Source organism: Macaca thibetana, chromosome 13 (genome assembly GCF_024542745.1).
Source record: "Macaca thibetana thibetana isolate TM-01 chromosome 13, ASM2454274v1, whole genome shotgun sequence".
In the NCBI taxonomy this organism is placed as follows: domain Eukaryota; kingdom Metazoa; phylum Chordata; class Mammalia; order Primates; family Cercopithecidae; genus Macaca; species Macaca thibetana.
In genome coordinates, this window is record NC_065590.1 from 1,535,692 (window position 1) to 1,556,184 (window position 20,493).

The following is a 20,493-nucleotide window of genomic DNA, read 5'->3' on the forward strand; positions in this document are numbered from 1 at the left end:
AAAGATTGTCCAACGAGAAACCAGCCACCCCCCATCCACGTCTGCTATGCCGAGACAATCACTGGAAGGCACACTGCCCCAGGGCAAAGTTTCTCTGGGCCAGAAGCCCCCAACCAGATGATCCAACAACAGGACTGAGGGTGCCTGGGGCAAGCACCAGTTCACGCCATCACCCTCACTGAGTCCCGGGTACGTTTAACCATTGAGGGCCAGGAAATTGACTTCCTCCTGGACACTGGTGCGACCTTCTCAGTGTTAATCTTCTGTCTTGGACGACTATCCTCAAGGTCTGTTACCATCCGAGGAATCCTGGGACAGCCTGTAACCAGGTATTTCTCCCACCTCTTCAGTTGTAATTGGGAGACTTTGCTCTTTTCACATGTCTTTCTTGTTATACCTGAAAGTCTCACACCCTTATTAGGGAGGGATATATTAGCCAAAACTGGAGCTATTATCTACATGAATATGGGGAACAAGTTACCCACTTGTTGTCCCCTACTTGAGGAGGGAATCAACTCTGAAGTCTGGGCACTGGAAAGACAATTTGGAAGGGCAAAAAATGCCCGCCCAGTCCAAATCAGGCTAAAAGACCCCATGACTTTTCCTTATCAAAGGCAATATCCCTTAAGGCCTGATGCTCATAAAGGATTATAGGATATTATTAAACAGGTAAAAGCTTAGTAAGGAAATGCAGCAGTCCCCGCAACACCCCAATTCTAAGAGTACAAAAACCAAATGGTCAGTGGAGACTAGTGAAAGATCTTAGACTGAGCAATGAGGCTGTAATTCCTCTATATCCAGTTGTACGAAACCCCTATACCCTGCTCTCTCAAATATCAGAGGAAGCAGAATTGTTCAGTTTTGGACCTCAAGGATGCCTTTTTCTGTACTCCCCTGTACTCTGACTCAGTTTCTCTTTGCCTTTGAGGATCCCACAGACCACATGGCCCAACTTATGTGGATGGTCTTGCCCTAAGGATTTAGGGATAGCCCTCATCTGTTTGGTCACACACTGGCCCAAGACCTAGGCCACTTCTCAAGTCCATCCACATACTGAAGAATTCAGTATGTGGATGATTTATTTTTGGCTACCAGTTTGGAAGCCTCATGCCAGCAGGCTACTCTAGATCTCTTGAACTTTCTAGCTAATCAAGTGTACAAGGTGTCTAGGTCGAAGGCCCAGCTCTGCCTACAGCAGGTCAAATATCTAGGCCTAATCTTAGCCAGAGGGACCAGGGCCCTCAGCAGGGAACGAATACAGCCTATACTGGCTTATCCTCACCCTAAGACATTAAAACAGTTATGGGGGTTCCTTGGAATCATCAGCCTTTGGCAAGTATGGATCCCCGGATACAGCGAGATAGCCATTCTATACTCTAATCAAGGAGACCCAGAGGGCAAATACTCATCTAGTAGAATGGGAACCAGGGGCAGAAACTGCCTTCAAAACCTTAAAGCAGGCCTAGTACAAGCTCCAGCTTTAAGCCTTCTGACAGGACAAAACTTCTCTTTATATGTCACAGAGAGAGCAGGGATAGCTCTTGGAGTCCTTGCTCAGACTTGTGGGACAACCCCACAACCAGTGGCATACCTAAGTAAGGAAACTGATGTAGTAGCAAAAGGCTGGCCTCACTGTTTACGGGTAGTTGCGGCAGTGGCCATCTTAGTGTCAGAGGCCATCAAAATAATACAAGGGAAGGATCTCACTGTCTGGACTACTCATGATGTAAATGGTATACTAGGTGCCAAAGGAAGTTTATGGCTATCAGACAACCGCCTAGACAGCAGGCGCTATACTTGAGGGACCGGTGCTTCAAATACATACGTGTGTGGCCCTCAACCTTGCCCCTTTTCTCCCAGAGGATGGGGAACCAATCGAGAGTGACTGCCAACAAATTACAGTCCAGACTTATGCCACCCGAGATGGTCTCTTAGAAGTCCCCTTAGCTAATCCTGACCTTAACCTATATACCGACGAAAGCTCATTTGTGGAGAATGGGATATGAAGGGCAGGTTATGCCATAGTTAACGATGCAACCTTACTTGAAAGTAAGCCTCTTCCCCCAGGAACCAGTGCCCAGTTAGCAGAACTAGTGGCACTTAGAACTGGGAAAGGGAAAAAGAATAAATGTATATACAGATAGCAAGTATGCTTATCTAATCCTACATGCCCATGATGCAATATGGAAAGAATGGGAATTTGTAACCTCTAGGGGAACCCCCATTAAATACCACAAGGAAATTAGAGAGTTATTACACGCAGTACAAAAACCCAAAGAGGTGGCAGTCTCACACTGCTGAAGCCATCAAAAGGGGAAGGAGAGGGCAGAACAGCAGCATAAGTGGCCGACAGAGGCAGGCGAAGACCAGCAGAAAGGAAAGAGAGAAAGAGACAGAAAATCAGCGAGAGAGAGGGAGGAAGAGACAGAGACAAAGAAGGAGTCAGAGAGAAAGAAGGAGACAAAAAGTCAAAGAGAGAGAGGAAGAGACAAAGAGGAAGTCAGAAAGAGAAACAGAGACAAAAAAGAAGTCAAAGAGAAAGAAAAAGAAATGGAAGTAGTGAAGAAAAAAAGTGAACCGTATTCCTTTAAAAGCCAGGGTAAATTTAAAACCTATAATTGATAATTGAAGGTCTTCTCTGTAACCCTATAACACTCCAACACCACCTTGTTGTCCGTGTAAGTAAGGACATACCACAAAAGCACTGAGGGCACTGACAACCCGTAGCCTTCCTATCAAAAATCCTTAAACCAGCAGGTTTCCTAACAGGAGATCTAAATCTTTACTAATTACCATACAAAGGTCAGACCAGACCTAGGAGAAGCTCCTTTCAGGACAGGAGATAGATGGTTCCTCCCAAGCGATTAAGGGAAAAAGACACAATGCGTATTCAGTAAGTGATAAGGGAACTCTTGTAGAAGCAGTTAGAAAAACTGCCTAATAATTGTTCTGCTCAAACCTGCAAGCTGTTTGCACTCAGCCAAACCTTACAGTATTTACAAAATCAGGAAGGAGCCATCTATACCAATTCTAAGTTAATATGGACTAGATGAGGTTTTATTAATAGCAAAAAATTTTTTAAATCCCAAACTTACAAGGCTTTCAACAAAAGTTTGCTAAAAGTTAACAGTGTAACATGTACTATCCTAACTTCTAATCTTACGGAAATCAGTGCCCCTCAAAGCTCAAGTCCCTCAGCGCAGGGTCATACAACTAATACCCCTACTTACAGAAATGTCCACTACTACAGGAACCGGAATAGCAGGTTTATCTATTTTATTACCCTACTACAATGAACTCTCAAAGGACTTCTCAGACAGTTTGCAAGAAATCACAAAATCCATCCTTACTCTACGATCCCAAGTAGACTCTGGCAGCAGTGACTCTCGAAAACCGCGGAGGCCTAGACCTCCTCACTGCTGAGAAAGGAGGACTCTGCAACTTCTTAGAGGAAGAGTGTTTTTTTACACTAACCAGTTGGGGATAGTATGAGATGCTGCCCAGCGTTTACAGGAAAAGGCTTCTGAAATCAGATGATGCCTTTCAAACTCTTACACCAACCTCTGGAGTTAGGTGACATGGCTTCTCCCCTTTCTACGTCCTGTGACAGCCATCTTGCTATTACTCGCTTTGGGCCCTGTATTTTTAACCTCCTTGTCAAATGTGTTTCTTCTTGGATCGAGGCCATCAAGCTACAGATGGTCTTACAAATGGAACCCCAAATGAGCTCAACTAACAACTTCTACCGAGGACCCCTGGGTCGACCCACTGGCCCCTTGGCGGGCCTAGCGAGTTCCCCTCTGGAGGACACTACCACTGTAGGGTCCCTTCTTCGCCCCTATCCAGCAGGAAGCAGCTAGAACGGTCACTGTCCAATCCCCAACAGCAGTTGGTGTGTTCTATTTAGATGGGGGATTGAGAGGTGAAGCCAGATGAACTTCCTGGATTGAGTGGGGACTTGGAGAACTTTTCTGTCTAGAGGACTGTAAATGCACCAATCAATGCTCTGTGTCTAGCTAAAGGATTGTAAATGCACCAATCAGCGCACACTGTCTAGCTAAAGGATTGTAAATGCACCAATCGGCCGGGCGCGGTGGCTCAAGCCTGTAATCCCAGCACTTTGGGAGGCCGAGATGGGCGGATCACGAGGACAGGAGATCGAGACCATCCTGGCTAACACGGTGAAACCCCATCTCTACTAAAAATACAAGAAAATTAGCCGGGTGAGGTGGCGGGCGCCTGTAGTCCCAGCTACTCGGGAGGCTGAGGCAGGAGAATGGTGCGAACCCGGGGGGGCGGAGCTTGCAGTGAGCCGAGATCGTGCCACTGCACTCCAGCCTGGGGCACAGAGCAAGACTCCGTCCCCAAAAAAAAAAAAAAAAAAAAAAAAAAAAAGTAAATGCACCAATCAGTACTCTGTAAAATGGACCAATCAGAGCTCTGTAAAATGGACCAAATAGCAGGACGTAGGTGGGGCCAAATAAAGGAATAAAAGCTGGCCACCTGAGTCAGCAGAGGCAACCTGCTCGGGTCCCCTTCCACACTGTGGAAACTTTGTTCTTTCGCTCTTCACAATAAATCTTGCTGCTGCTCACTCTTTGGGTCCACACCATCTTTAAGAGCTGTAACACTCACCGTGAAGGTCCGTGACTTCATTCTTTAAGTCAGCGAGACCAAGAACGCACCAGAAGGAACCAACTCTGGATATACAATGAAGGACTGACCATTTTTCAATATGCTTAAAGGCCAGAAGTGGGAGTTCATCAGTAACAAGCACACCATTTTTCGAGTGCTATCAGCCTGTACACCACCAAGTCAGAAATAGCTAAGCAAGGATGTTTGTTAAAATATAGTCACTGTAAGTAGTAAGAACTTAAAATAGCTGATGAATCTTTTTCATATGAAACGCACCACTTTAAGATTTTTCTTACCAGATAAAAACTTTACATTAGTATTGCTACCTTAAAATATGCTGCAGTAATAACAAAGAAATATTCAACTGAAAAATCGTGTTTTATACAAATGGTCTGAATTGTTCACTCATTATCAGTAAAAACAAACCCAAATTGTTAAAACCCATTCTCCAAGGAAACGAAAACAGAGCAAACAAACAAACCCAAGACAAAACATTTAAGTAGCTGGCCCATTCTGGTGTGGCTTTAAATGAGAACTAACACACAATCACCACCTTGTAGTAAGCATATTTATACAAACAACCTGTTTTATATTAGTGACTATTGCTAACTCACAGATAATCAAGAAGTGGAAACACTGTTGCAAGTTCCCAGGAAAGGCAGCTCACAAGCTGGCATATGTTCTAAATATAGTTCTAGGCTTTTCTCACAACATTCAGACCCAACTAAAGCTCAGTAACCCTCAAGTGAAATTCAAGGGTCCGGAACATTCTAAAACTGCTTATAAAAGCACTTGAGCAAACAAGGGAAATAACCTTTCAGCATTTAACATTGTATTTCTAATAATGTGTGTACCAATTCACTAAAGCGTATGTTAAGCTGATATGCTTACAGACATGGAAGGACAGAAAGCAAAGGAGACCACTTGGATTCCAGTTTGTCCATTACCAAGGGAAACCTCATCCAAACATTCCTCTGAAGACATCTCAGGCAAACTTACTCCATCATTTATATAGCACTAATGTTTTGTAAATACTGAGGAAAGCCATTTTCTCAAAGTTGCATTAGAGACATACTAGGAGAGTTTGGACCTGAGCATCCTGTCTGTTAGCAGGTGAGGAACTCATAATTGGAATTGCTTGCTTTAGTAATCCCATATTTAGAAAGAGAATGAATTCCCTGAAGGGGAATTAAAAAAAAAAAATCTCCAGCTTCTAGTACTGCTTAGCAAATCCTAAAAATTCTGTGTTTGTGAAACAGGAGGAGGCAGGAACCCTTCTAAATAACTATCAGTCTAAGCCTGGTGAATTATGCAGAAAATGCTGAAACACACAGGAAAAATCTTAAGAAGAGCTCTGAAAACTCAGTTTCCACGGTGGGTGGGCTTGCCCCATAGCTGATAAGGTGGGAAGTCTAAGCCACCATCATTTCTCAGGCTGATTGCTAAATCAGATCCCAAATGGTCTCCTTTGCTTTCTGTCCTTCCATGTCTGTAAGTTCACTCTCCACAAAGTAGCTACAGTGACCTTTTACATTTTACAACACATAAATCAGATGATGTCACTCTGCTGTTTAAAATCCTATTACTAATTTCCCATTACACTTAGAATAAAATCTAAGTATCTCCCAGAGTTCCAGGAAGCCCTGATTAACAGTGAGCTCCATGGGGTAGGGAACTCCGGTGGTCTGATCCACTGCTGTATTCTCAGTCAGCACAGCAGCTGGCATAGTTGATGCTCATTAAATATTTATTGAATGGATGAATGAAGGAGGAAACAGAAAACCACCAAAACACTGGCAGAGTTTGGGCTTTGGATATTATAAAAGACACACACACAGGTAGGTACAGATGTATTATATTAATAGATATATATAGGTTTTTAACAGGAATATTGACTGTGCAATTAAAATGATATATTCATAAATATGTGATTGCTAAGTGGCACTGTATAATATACTTTCATGTTTCATATACCTTTTACTTTTTTTTTTTTTTTTTTTTGAGACAGAGTCTTGCTCTGTTACCCAGGCTGGAACACAGCCGTACGATCTTGGCTCACTGCAACCTCCACCTCTGAGGTTCAGGCAATTCTCCTGCCTCAGCTTGAGTAGCTGGTACTACAGGCGTGTGCCACCATGCCTGGCTAATTTTTGTATTTTTAGTAGAGACAGGGTTTCGCCATGTTGGCCAGGCCAGTTTTGAACTCCTGACCTCAAGTGATCCACCCGCCTCAGCCTCCCAAAGTGCTGGGATTACAGGTGTGAGGCCACCATGCCTGGCCTACTTTTGCATTTTTTATAGTTGTGTAAGTCACTTCCAGGGAAAAAAAAAAAAAAAAAAAAAAAAAAAAGCTCTCAGTTTTCCTATTTAGAAAACTAGGACCACTGCACCTTATAGGTATTAAAGTAATACATTTACTACATAACAGCACTAGCCTAGTGCCTGACTCAGCAAGAGCAAAAATGTTCACCTACAATGTATCCAAAAACTCCTTAGTAAATAAGAAAAAGGAAAAAGAGGGGCCTATTTAATGCCATGTCATAAGTGAACTGAATACTAGTTCTTCACATTCTTCGGGTTAATTGCCAATTTCATTTTTCCATAAAATGTTCATTGAAAAAGATATTTGTGTTTCAGTCCATTTATTGTATGTAAAAAGTTAGGCTGGTTTGCTCGGGCTTCGTAAAGGTACTTTCCCATCAAATCCCCAAATCACATTAGGAGAAATGCCAGATCAGATACGAGGACGCTGCCTGCACCCCGATCCCACTGGTGAGGCAGGTCACTGCGCGTCAGAATGTGGTTACCTGGGAAGCCCATCTCCACCCCGATCCCACTGGTGAGGAAGGTCACTGCGCAGGGGAATGTGGTTACCTGGGAAGCCCATCTCCACCCCGATCCCACTGGTGAGGAAGGTCACTGCGCAGGGGAAATGTGGTTACCTGGGAAGACCATCTCTTGCTTCCTGGCTGGGGTTTGTATATTCTTCTCTCTTTGGTCTACTCCACCAGCTGGTGATAAAATCTGGGTATGGCCATCGATGGACAAAGTTCCCTTAAATCTCAAGCCCACATGATCTATATCTCATTTTATCAGTTCACTGAAGTTAAGTTTCTGGTATCAGCACAAATTATAGTAAAAATGTTCTATTTTCCTATATAATGATTCCCTATGTATATGTGTTAGGGACCTCATCAGAAAGAGAGGTTGTGGGCCAAGGCAAAACTTAGATATCCCCTTTTCCCCTAAAACGATCTAATGGCACCTCAATTCCACTGTATGGCCTAAAAGTTACTTATTCGGTACATATGTGTGAGGGAGAGAGGGCCTTAGTTTATAATGTGCTAAGGTAGTTCAGTAACTGCTAGTTAGGGAGCCTGCGACAAGTGTTAACAGCACTTTACCACTACCTACAACATTTTTTTTTTGCTTATTTTCTTCCCAGTTCATCTGACTCTTTTTCCTCTTTCCTGCCCATACCTTAATCTGATAAAATCTGATAAAATCCTTATAACCTGTTTTTCTTTCCACATGGCCCACAGATTTTAGGATCTATCAGAACAGGCCTTTTATATGACTGTGCCTGTATAAGAAACTCATGAACTTTGGTTCAAACTTACTTTGAAAAGACTGCCTATATTTCCCTCTCATCCTTAAAATCTGGGTGGCTGGGGCGGAACTGGTTTCTCACATCACACTTAGAAACAAAATGTCACCAGGTCATCACAAAATAGAATTCTTTTAGAGTAAGGGTTTAATTATTTTTAACTTTGTAATACATTTAAAAACAAAGAATATATAAATTAGAAAAAAAAAAGAAGTAAAAACTTACTGTTATTGGTACATCTTTTGTTCCTGAATTTAATAAATGAAGATTTAAAACTTTTGGTAGATCTGTTAAAATTGAGGAAAAGAAGTATTTCTTTAAAAGGTGTGCTTTTAAACCAAGTTAGAATCTTTACCTTGTAAGATATCAAACTGAAGCTATCAATTTGTGAAATACAATAACATTAATAAAAAGAAACATTAGGTGGTAATTGCTTTACTCATAAGGACACTGTGTATTATAAGAACTGTTCCCTCTTAAACCAGATTTTTGAAAACCCCAAAATATATACTTTTTTTTTTTTTTTTTTTAACGAGACAAAATCTTGCTCTGTCACCCAGGCTGAAGTACAGTGGCGCATTCTTGGCTGACTGCAACCTCAGTCTCTTGGGTTCAAACGATCCTCCCACCTCAGCCTCCTGAGTAGCTGGGATTACAGGCGTGTGCCCCCATGCCCAGCAGACTTCTGTACTTTTTTTCAGTAGAGGCGGGGTCTCATCATGTTGGCCAGTCTGGTCTTGAACTCCTGGCCTCAGGTGACCTGCCTGCCTCCACCTCCCAAAGTGCTGGGATTATAGGCATGAGCCATCATGCCCAGCCCCCAAAATATTATTTTTTTAGTGAACTCAGACATTACTAAACTTCTAGCTTTTCAGCAAAACATAATGAAGCAAATTAATAATTTATAATGTAAAAATATATTAAAAGCAAATCTAACTTTTAAACATGTGGTCTTCAATCTTAACTACATTTTATTATATATAGTGCATATACATCCCAAATTACAAGTACTCTTAGTTTTTCCTTAGTAAAATTCTTGACTTGGTTGTTTTTAATTGTAGAATTTGAATTTTCTGAACAGCTGTGACAAGCTTTTAACATTTTGTCATAATATAATTTAATAACTCATATCTAAACAAAATCCAGAAGTAAAAATCAACATTCAGCATAACTAAATCCATGAGCAACTGGATTGAGAAACTAGAAAACTACTTTCTGCCTCAATCTTCCATTTAGGTGACTTAAATTATCCCACGGCCTTGTTTTGCAACCTGGTAAGCAATGCCACCCCCCCTCAGAGGAATGGGGTATAAACTGGTAAAGGCACTGAGTCTGAAAGGAAGATTTGTACGAGATCATGCGACCCACTGAAATGATGTTAAAGCTGAATTACAAAGTACAGTAGAGCACTGAATACAGGGATTTAAAAAACAACAACAACGACTCCATAAAGACTCTTTTAAAAGATTTTTTACCTTGTGTTCTTAGTGTACCGAAATCTAACATTTCAGTTGAGGAATAAATTCCAGGAGCTTGGAAAAAAGAAAAGTCAACAATTATTGTTCACTTTGCCCGAGTAAGCTGCACTGAAAACAAAACAACTTTCGATTTCCTCAGTTTTCCACTAACCTGTTGTAACTTCAACCTCAACAGGAAGAATGATAAACTCTGTGCTGTCTGAAGCATTCGTCTTGATTCTTATGAAGGCTGTGTGATTATCTGCTTCTCTAGATGAAAAACTGGCTCTCATCACTCCCTTGGTTTCATAAGGAGGAATTTCCTGACAAGTTAACAGACCACAATGTAGCACAGCGTTTGTAATGGAGCAAAACCACCATATTTTACTGAACTGGATGACACTGACTGAAAGATGAGTATTTTATATACCTATTAATAAAAAATGCATTGCTAATTAAACCAATATGTAACACACACTCCATTTCTGGAGAACTTTAAAATGTGAAAAACGTGCTGTTTAGAATCTATCAAATATGATACGAAAAGTAGGCAAAGTAAAAGAAGTCAAATGATCTGAAAACAAATTGTCAGTTACAAAAGCCCCATTAAAAGGTAAAACTAACCTACAAAACCAGTTATTTTTTAACATGCTAGTTAGTGGTGTTTGTGTATATAACTCGGTCTTGAAATTTAACCAACAGAAATGTCACCATCAGAGGAAAAGACTTTTCTAGAAGTCCACAAGAACCTCCATAAATGGCTTACACTGCTCTTTCATGGAAAACCTAACAATGCAAAGCTTCTCTAGGAAATCTAGTTTACCAACTGCATTCATGTAAGACGGCAAACATTTTCAGTCCTGTAATGAGAGAACATTTATATACTAAAAGGAAGACTTACTGGAAAAAACATTTTGAGGGGTACTCTCTTTCCTGGTTTTAGAACAACATGGCTCCCTGGGGACTACTGGAATTTCTTCTCTGCACAAACCTTTCAGCATATTTTAGGAGATCCCTGTATTCTAGAGCTTAGTGGGCCTTCACTTATCCCTACTCTCTTTTCAGTTCCAAAGCAGAAAACAGGAGATTGGAACCCTCCTAGGATCGGAGGGATGGACCATCCACTCCCCAACTCTAGAGAGTTGCTTTGGTCTCTGGGGTTTCCTCATATACACTGAAATAGGCTGGAGGTGAGGTCACAGCCCGCTGGCTTTTTTCTCAGTCTAGGTTTGTAGGAATAAGAATTACTGTATCTTTTTTCGCAGCCACTAGGACTATAAAAACATTATGCTATTCTCTGTTATCATTCATTATCATTCTTGACTATTTAAAAATCTGAATTCTCTATTTAGTAGATACCAATTATATTTCACAGGAAGTTCGTAGTTACTCTGTCTAGAAGCATAATATATACAGATTCAATAGTCTGAATTTAATCCTCTGAAGCATTGCTTTGTAAATGATTTTTCACTCAAACACCATAATTTCAAGGTGAAACATTTTTGTGAAAGGACATAAATAAACTGTCCATTGCATATTTCTTTTTGCTACTGTGTTTATATATTCTGAGAATTAACCAAATTAGTGGCTGATAAATTTGTTTCTAAATGTTTATATTAACATCCTAAACATGTAATCTCCACATCTCTTCCCTGGTCAAGACTGGGGTCAGAAGACAGAATCAAGAGGCTGTGTGTGTGTAACAGCAGTTAATAAAGAAACTCTGATTCTCAAACCTTATTCCTGGTGGCAAAATTTGTGTTCCTCCAATTACAGATGAGCAGTGATCTGAGTGACCTGGGTATGGAGCTGAATTGACCACAACTGGCTTCTACCTCTTGGATTAAAGCATGTAAACATTTTAAAAACTCTCACATGGCAAGAACCTTTACAAATAAGGTTCTCTTACATATCTTTAATTTGGTTAATATTGTTAAATATTCAACAATATTGAAGGTGAACATCGATCACCTTCAAGAATTAAAAATTTTCTAAGTCATCACAGGTGCTTGCCTAGGTTCCCTCTGCAAGTGCCATCTCCTTTACCAACGGTGAATATGAACGTTCAATTACTTACCTTCAAAAACAAAACAAAACCATAATGAATCCTTCCTACATTTTTTTAATCCTTTACTTTTTTCATGTGTAAAGCACATCATAAATTATCAGACTCAGAGACAACTTTACCCATATAATTCTGAGAAAGAATAGCTGAAGTTACTTTCCGTGTAGTGGGGTAGAACTCCCACCAATTTTATTCACTGCCCTTTCCAAAAATTACTACTTATATTCCCTCCTCAATCTCTCCTCCAATTTTCGTATATACTTGACATAAATTAACATTAAGACAATGATTAAAGAGAAGTCATCCATATTTGTTCAGCCTATAAGGAGTTAAGTATTTTCCCATTTAAGAATAATTGGTTTCATGGGAGCACACACAAGAGAATACTAGGTTACAACTCACCCACAGTTTTCTGGTACCTCCTTGTTGACCCGTTGGGAGTTCTAGGTGAAGGTCTCCTCCACTAGAGTACATTTCTACAACCTGGGGCAAAAGAGCACACGATGGCTAAGTTCAAAGTCATATTCTCAAAGCATGTGATTGCTATTACAGAGAAATAATTCTGACATCCTAATTGTTTATCACAAAACATTCAAAAACATTTAAAGATATAAATGTAGGATATGTATCATATCACTAAATTCAGTGCTCCGTATGTGTAAGCAATAGTGGTATTTTTAATTAAGGTAACTTTGAAAATTTTACTTAGAAACAGTGTAAGTATAATAGTTGTTCCAGGGACCAGATTTTAGAAGTAACAGGATACTTTTTTTTTTCCAAAGGGAATAATTTACAAAAATTACCAAGTTTTGGAAACATAAATTTTGTATTTCTTATAGTAACATAAAGTGCTTCTTTATCCATACATTTATAACAAGATCCAGCAGTGGATCTACCGTAACTGTGACATGGTGAAGAGTGTAAATATTATTTTGAGATATATACAACTCTTGTGGAACATGAAAATACGTGGTTTCTACTGGAAGCAAAAATATTTCTGTGGCTTATGCGTAAGCTTATGATTTTTTTAAAAACAGCTTTATTATCATTGATGTAAAATAAACAATACCTATTTAAAGTATACAACCTGATGAATTGTGTTTGGGCATAAAACCATCACTGTAATTAAGATATTAAATATATCCGTTATCACCAAAAGCTTCCTCATGCCTTGTGCAATCCATTCATCCTTCTCTGTCCCTTCTTACTTTTCTAGGCAACCACTGATCTGCTCTCTGTCACTTCAGATTAGCTCATGTTTTCTGGAGTTTTATGTAAATGGAGTAATAGCGTATATACTCTGGTGTCTGGCTTCTTTTGCTCAGTGTAATTATTTTGGGGTCTACCACATTGTTTATGCATTAATAGTTCACTTCTATTTGATGATTATATTGCAGTTTTTCAATCCACACACCGAAGGGACATTTGAGTGGTTTCCAATGTCTGGCCATTAGAGAAAAAGCTGCTGTGGACACTGAGTACAAGTATTGGTGTGGACATCTGCTTTCCTTGCTTTTGGGTAAATATATACAAACAAAATGGGTCATAAGGCAGGAGACTTTTCTTTAAAGGTAAGTTAACCCTAGCTCTTAAAATAAAACATACATTTAATTCAATTACATTTGGGGTGAAGCTATGAGAAGGGGTGGAAAACGTTCACTTGTTTCATCACAAGAAGTCCTCCAGGAGTGAACAAAAAAGGACAAAGCAAGAAAAATGGCAATTCTTCAGTATAAGCTTAAAGGTTTTTTGTTTTTTTGTTTTTTTGAGACGGAGTCTCGCTCTGTCTCCCAGGCTGGACTGCAGTGGTGTGATCTCGGCTCACTGCAAGCTCCGCCTCCTGGGTTCAAGCGATTCTCCTGCCTCAGCCTCCCGAGTAGCTGGGATTACAGGCGCATGCTTCCACGCCCAGCTAATTTTTGTATTTTTCGTAGAGACGGGGTTTCACCATGTTGGCCAGGCTGGTCTCGCGCTCCTGCATCGTGATCCACCCGCCTTGGCCTCCCAAAGTCCTGGGATTACAGGCGTGAGCCAACCCGCCTGGCCCCTTAAAGGGTTTTTTTTGTTTGTTTGTTTTTTGGTGGGGGCTGGGGAGTTGCTGCTGTAAAAGTAATGCATTTACAAAAGACTGATAAGCTGTAGATTTTGTGTGTATTATTACTTGCCTCCTGATTTATTACAGTGCTCATCTATAGTGCTTATTGTATTAATAATAACAGCACCTTAACTGAGATGAGGACTGTAGAACTTTTTCTGGAAAACCAGAAAACATCACATATTATTTCATTAATCTTTCCAGTATCAAGCAAACAAGCATAACAATGCTTGAAAACAGAAGATTAGACCAGGCACAGTGGCTCATGCCTGTAATCCCGGCACTTTGGGAGGCCAAGGTGGCGGTGCTTAACTTGAGCCCAGGAGTTGCAGTCCAGCCTGGGCAACATAGTGAGACTCTGTCTCCGCAAAAAAAATAAAAAACATTAGCCAGGTGTGGTGGCGTGCACCTGTAGTCTCAACTACTCAGGAGACTGAGGTGAGAGGATTGCTTGAGCCTGGGAGGTCAAGACTGCAGTGAGCCAAGACTGCACCACTGCACTCCAGTAGTGCCTGGAAAACAAACCAACCAACCAAAAAAAAAAACCAAAAAAAACTCCAGAAGATTAAAAGGTCGCTTACTGATAACAGAGAAAATGAATAAAGAAATAGAGACAGAAAAAGTCTAAATTACAAAGTCAAAGAAATAATTACATTAAAACTAGGAACCTGACACATTCTTTACTTTTAGTCCAGTGCTATTTGTTCTAATTTAGTATAGTTTGGGAAAAAAAGGAAGCCAAGCATTATATACAGAATATATTATGTGTAAACAAATTCCCAAAATAAATGTTTCTGTGCCCACATGCTTGCATGCACAGAGAAAGGTGTAGAATGACACATACAAGGTGGCAAAAGTGGTGTCCATGAGGAAGGGCCTGGACTGCAACTGTGCTGTCTATGCAATAGCTATCAGCTACATGTGGTTATTTACATTTAAATTAGTTGAAATAACATTTTGGCCACCCTAGCAGAATTAAAGAGCTCAACAGTCACACGTAGCTAGCAGCTACTCTTTTGGACAGAGCAGGGAAAGAACTATTCCATCATCACGGAAAGTTCTGCTGGACAGCTGGACTGGGAAGCAGGAAGTTAAAAGGGACGTTTTTGCTTCACTCATGTTTGAATTGTTAATATTTTTTTCCTGAGAACATACTCATGTGTTTATGTTGTATAATCAACAAATCATATGCATTTTCTCATTTTACAATATTTTCTTATTGTAATATTGACAAGACTAGTGACACAAAATAACACTGGACTATGAGGTTAAGAACGTCTTCCCAGGTAAACAATCTATATTTGGTTTTAAGAGAGCAGCTTTGGTGTTCCATTTGCTCTCTTGTGTAAATCTTGAATTAAAATGTTTTAACTGGAAAAAGACTAGATGAATTGAATTCAAAGTGATCACTGTGCTGGGCGATAGCTTGATAACTCCAAAGGCTGAGGAGAAAAGGTACAGACTGCAAGGCGATTCCGGCAATTGTAGACTGACCAACATCTGTTGAGTCCTGCAAGCTCCATCCTTGTGGTCTGGCCACCACAATGAGGCAGCAGCCTTGGGGTGTAACAGCCCTTCTACGGCAGAGCGGGCAACTCATGCAGCCGGGTCTACCAGAGTAAGAGGTCAGGCACAGTGGCTCATGCCTGTCATCTCAGTACTTGGGAAGCTAAGGCAGGAGGAATGCTTGAGGCCAGGAGTTCAAGGCTGCAGTAAACCATGATCATGCCACTGCACTCCAGCTTGAATGACAGAGGGAGACCCTGAACCTATCTTTTTTTTTTTTTTGGAGTCTCACTCTGTCACCCAGGCTGGAGCGCAGTGGTGTGATCTCGACTCACTGCAAGCTCCGCCTCTCGGGTTCACGCCATTCTCCTGCCTCAGCCTCCCAAGTACCTGGGACTACACACGCCCGCCACCAAGCCCGGCTAATTGTTTTGTGTTTTTAGTAGAGACAGGGTTTTACTATGGTCTCGATCTGACCTCGTGATCCGCCCGCCTCGGCCTCCCAAAGTACTGGGATTACAGGCATGAGCCACTGTGCCCAGCCTTGGGAAAGCAGCAAGAATTTCAGACGTTTCTATATAGCTTTGTAATAACAGCCAGAACAGGGAAGCTACACCATTACCTAAAGTATCAAAAGGATGTAAACGACAGAAGGATAGTGAGGATAAGAGGGAATACTTCCCACCTGAAAAGCAGGACATAAGAGCAGGTTTTTCTGTGATGTAGACATCCAGCTACAAAAATTAAAACTGGGGCAGAGTACTTTTATCAGTAGCTATCTTCACCCAGATGTTGCCAAGTGTTGGGGAGCGATTTCTTTCTTGCTGCTTTCACTTATCATTTCTAAGCATTCACTATTCAGGCTCTGAACATTTCCCCCAGTTCTTCCTCATTTCCCCTTCTGTTGTTTACGAACAGTTATACCAGGGTGGTCTGGGACAACCATTTTAGTTGCCAAAGCCCTACACTTACCACCAAATACAGTATTTTTCCTCCACCTGTCATTTTCAAGCTGCTTTAAGTCCTTCAGTGTTGGTCCGAAAGAACTCTGGCATCCTGGACTATTCTAGAAAGCATTCGCATCTACTTTTAACACAGACAACACAGCTAGAAGCCATCGAGGCTGCACATGTCACACACTTAAGTCTCTAGGATGTAAGGCACAGATTTCAGAAACTCTCTGAAGGAATGACACTAGCCACTCCCACTGTGAAAGACACAAGGAGCTGAGGAGGAGGAATTTCACACTTGAAAACAATTACTACTAGAAGATTAGGTAAGACAAGAAGTTGCATTTTTTAAATAAAAAACAAGTTTGCTTTTAATCATAATTCTATATTACCCTTTCCCTGGATTTTAATTTCTAGGCTGCCATCACCAAAAATTTATTTCCAGAAATAAACTTGAACTGTTTTAAAAAACATGGATATTGGGCCAGAAGGTGTTGAATTGCAGGGGAAAAAAAAAGCAGCCTTGTGTAGCTAAAAACTCTTCTTTAAATGCAGAGCTGCCTAAACTATAACACCAGAGAAGCCACAGTCATTTTAAAAATGATTCCAAAAATTCAAAATCCAGACCACTGTATTCCAAAATTCAGACTACAGCAAGCTGTACTAAAAGTAATAACCCTCTTCAATACATCTATAAAACCCTATTATTTTAAATAGTCTTGGAAACTGTAACAAACTGAGATTTCACGCTAAGACATTAATTCCCACCAAAATGAAGCTTATTCAAAATCAGCATCATAAACTCACCTGTAAAGGCTCACTGTGAGGGTTGTGGATGTTTATTATAGGTGAGAAACTACTATTTACAGGGACTCTGGCCCCAAGGAATGGCCTCAATCGATATGGATTTGGAACTCCAACACCAAATACCTGTTTCAGTGGAGGAAAAAAATGCAATTTTAGTTGTTTTTAAAATTAATATTTTTAGTTATAACTCATCTAGGGAGACTGGCAAATTTAATTTATATGGAAAAATATTAACAATCCCTTTATTTTAAAAAAACCCCACAAATGTTGTTTCTGTACATGATTTGGCTACATATTTGATTTACTATGTACGTGAATTTAGAATGATTTCTTTAATATATTAGAAATTGAATAACAGTCCTTCAAGAAGGCATGCAATAGACAAAAGAAGAAAATAGGGAGTCAAAAGATTTCCTGACCCCAGCCATCAGAAGATGGATCTACCGCCCAGATAACTTCTCAAATACCAAGCCCAGCCCCAGGTCATTCCCACATGGGATGGCCCTAGGTTGACTAAGCAGGGTAAACCAGTAATTCAAATGATATTATTAACATATTGCTATTTATTAAGTGTCTATGAGGTGCTAGGCACATATACAATAGTGAACAATTCAACAGTAAAAAAAACAGATAACGTGCTGGGTCTCATGAAACTTACATCGTAGTACTGGAGACAGACTGGAAACCAATAAAAAGATTTTTTTAAAAAATCCCTCTGCTAAAGTGAGTAACAGACAGTTGTAGGTGTTGGGGGAGAGTGGAGGGCATTCAGACAGCTAACGTGTAATCCAGCAAGAGTGGCTTGGAAGACAGCAGTGGTAGTGAGGAGGAGGGAGGTAAACAGACTGTAGATATATTTAGGAGGAAGACTTGATGAAAGATTAGATGTGAAGAGGTAAAGAAAGAAGACAGCTGGCCACTGGGGTCACCATGGGAACAACCTGATCATGACCCTCAATAGTCCAGATTGGCTGTGATCACCTAGGTCTGCTGGGAGACGCCGTCGCGGGGCAATGACTTTCATTTTTGTGGCAGTCTTTTCATTTACTCAACAAGTACACGTGAAATAGGTATGATCTGTCTAGCACTTCAAAATTACTGAACCAAGCATCAACAGCGTACTGAATGTCTACTAAGCAATCGTTAGATTTACTCACCTTACAGAAACAGAAGACATGGTCCCTACTAAAAGGGAACACTGACTCTGACCCTTATTTTATATGATGTGTCAGAGTTAATGGGTACTGGGGAGGAAATGTTTTAAAAAAAAAAACAAAAAAAACACAAAAGCACAGGACCTGTAATGTGTCAGAGCTAACACTCGAGTTCCAGGCAGCACAGCACAGTGGTAAAGATTACAGTCTTTATAGTTACAAAGACATGAGTTTGAGTCCCCTTTAATAACTTACTAACAGCATGGGCAAACCTTTTAAAACTTCAACAATAACGGTATCTATAACATAGGCAGAAGGGCATGCGTAGTACACTGCTGGACAAATATGAGCAATTACTGTTAAGAATCTTTGTTTTTTTTTCTTTTAGAGATGTGGTCTTGATCTGTCACCCAGGGTGGAGCACAGTGGTGTAATCGTAGTTCACTGTGGCCTTGAACTCTTGGGCTCAAGGGATCCTCCCACTGTAGCCTCCCGAGTAGCTGAGGCTACAAGTGCTCACCACTGTGCCCAGTTAATTTTTAAAAATGTTTTTTGTAGAGATGAGGTCTTGCTTTGTTGCCCAGGCTAGTCTTGAACTTCTGGCTTCAAGTGATCCTCCCACCTTGGCCTCCCAAAGTGCTGGGATTACATGTGTGAAGTACCATACCCAGCCTTAATAGTCTTGACATACAAAAATCTTGATTCACAAACAGAATAATAGCTGATATACAAAAAGATTTACTATATGACTCCTATATACATTAACTTCCCTTAATGACCTAAACCAAAATTCTATGTAAAAATAAGTTTATCAAAAAAATACTTACTAAAGTAGGCATGAATTTTAATTGTTTTAAGTGTTTTAATCTTAACACTATTATCAAGCGTGCTTCATAAGTGTGTAAAAGTAAAAATTAAACAAGAATGTGTAAGTCAGTATGAAAATACTTTTCACTATTGTCAACCTTATGTTAACACTTTAGCTGTCGCTTTAAAATCACCTGTTCGGTCTGATTTGAATAGAGATATTCACTGTAAGTATAAAAATGCTCTAAGTCTAAACTCCTACATTTTCTATTATCCTCTGAGTTTCTGCGTTCTTAAAAGGCTGGCATATAAGGCAGAGGTAATGATCATATTGTATAAAATAAGTTTTAATTCTGGTTCTTACCTGGTAAGTAAATACCCCATGATTAGATGTATTAATAAATAAAGTATTTTCTACATTTCCTACTACTCTTGCAAGAAAAACTACATCAAACGATGTATTTCCTCCTGGAAGAATTTTCTGAAACAGAAAATAAATAAAGTTAAATTCATAACAAGAAAAAAAATTATACAGCTCAACTTCCTTAAATAAGTATCTTAGAATCATTTCCATAAACTAGTTTTTCCTTTAAAACTTTAAGCTTTAAGTTAGCAATGGAAAGTAATTAAAAAGATGTCTTCCGTATTGAATGTCTACGGTCACATATCCTTTGTCCATTAGAGCCACAGCCTTGTACAACAGATGGTTTCCTAGATTCTGTTCATTTAACAATCACTAGGCTGGCATGAAGTACCTAATTACAGGCTGTTCCATGATCAAAAATCAGATATAAGTTGCACTGAAGCTGAGCTTTTCATATAGATATACTACTGTACTACTAAGCAGTGACTTGTTTTAGCCCAAAGAATAAGCCCAGGCCTCAACCTTCTGAAATCTGCCTTCCATTCACACAAGAAACAAAATGTCCCGGCAACTTAAATAGAAAAGAAGGCGGGGTGAGTGTATGTGCAGGAACTCACTCCTGTTACTTTCTGCAAACTGAGAATGTCACTATAGTTAGTAAAGTAAAATGTTATTACCACAAAACAATAGGGCTACTCCCACGTTCAAGAGACTGAAATTACGGTTCTGCCCTGCAACAAAGCCTTAAAATACATTTTAATATGTAAAGCCATCAACCTGTCTCATTCTGCCTCTATGGCTAGAACTCTAACATGCTACCTAAATTATAGCTCAAAATACATGGTAGTAAGACTCTGGCTTCACCTTAGTCTGAAGAAAGATGTCTAGACAGAGTATGTCTCCTACATTACCACCAACAAAAGAATAATTTACAAGTTGCGAATTATTGTAACTATTCTTTTGTTGCACTACATTACTGTAATAAAATGCAGCAAAAGAATAATTACAGTAATTCACGACTTTTCTTGAACCCATCACAGAGTGGA

At 40.0% G+C, this 20,493-nt stretch overlaps 2 protein-coding genes across 2 annotated transcripts in view; both read right to left on the reverse strand.

Annotated features, from left to right (window-relative positions):
* ANKRD39 (ankyrin repeat domain 39) overlaps positions 1–20,493 on the reverse strand; it is a 745,852-nt gene that overhangs the window by 379,278 nt on the left and 346,081 nt on the right. The gene's annotated exons all lie outside the window — the stretch shown is intronic.
* The window catches only part of TMEM131 (transmembrane protein 131), a 256,208-nt gene that overhangs the window by 75,644 nt on the left and 160,071 nt on the right, over positions 1–20,493 (reverse strand). Inside the window, exons 6-11 of the mRNA XM_050755189.1 lie at positions 19,448–19,564; positions 17,123–17,245; positions 12,167–12,247; positions 9,872–10,022; positions 9,718–9,774; positions 8,468–8,529 (exon numbers count right to left, since the gene is read on the reverse strand). Of these exons, the coding sequence (XP_050611146.1) occupies positions 8,468–8,529; positions 9,718–9,774; positions 9,872–10,022; positions 12,167–12,247; positions 17,123–17,245; positions 19,448–19,564 (591 nt within the window). The remainder of the gene's footprint in view (positions 1–8,467; positions 8,530–9,717; positions 9,775–9,871; positions 10,023–12,166; positions 12,248–17,122; positions 17,246–19,447; positions 19,565–20,493) is intronic.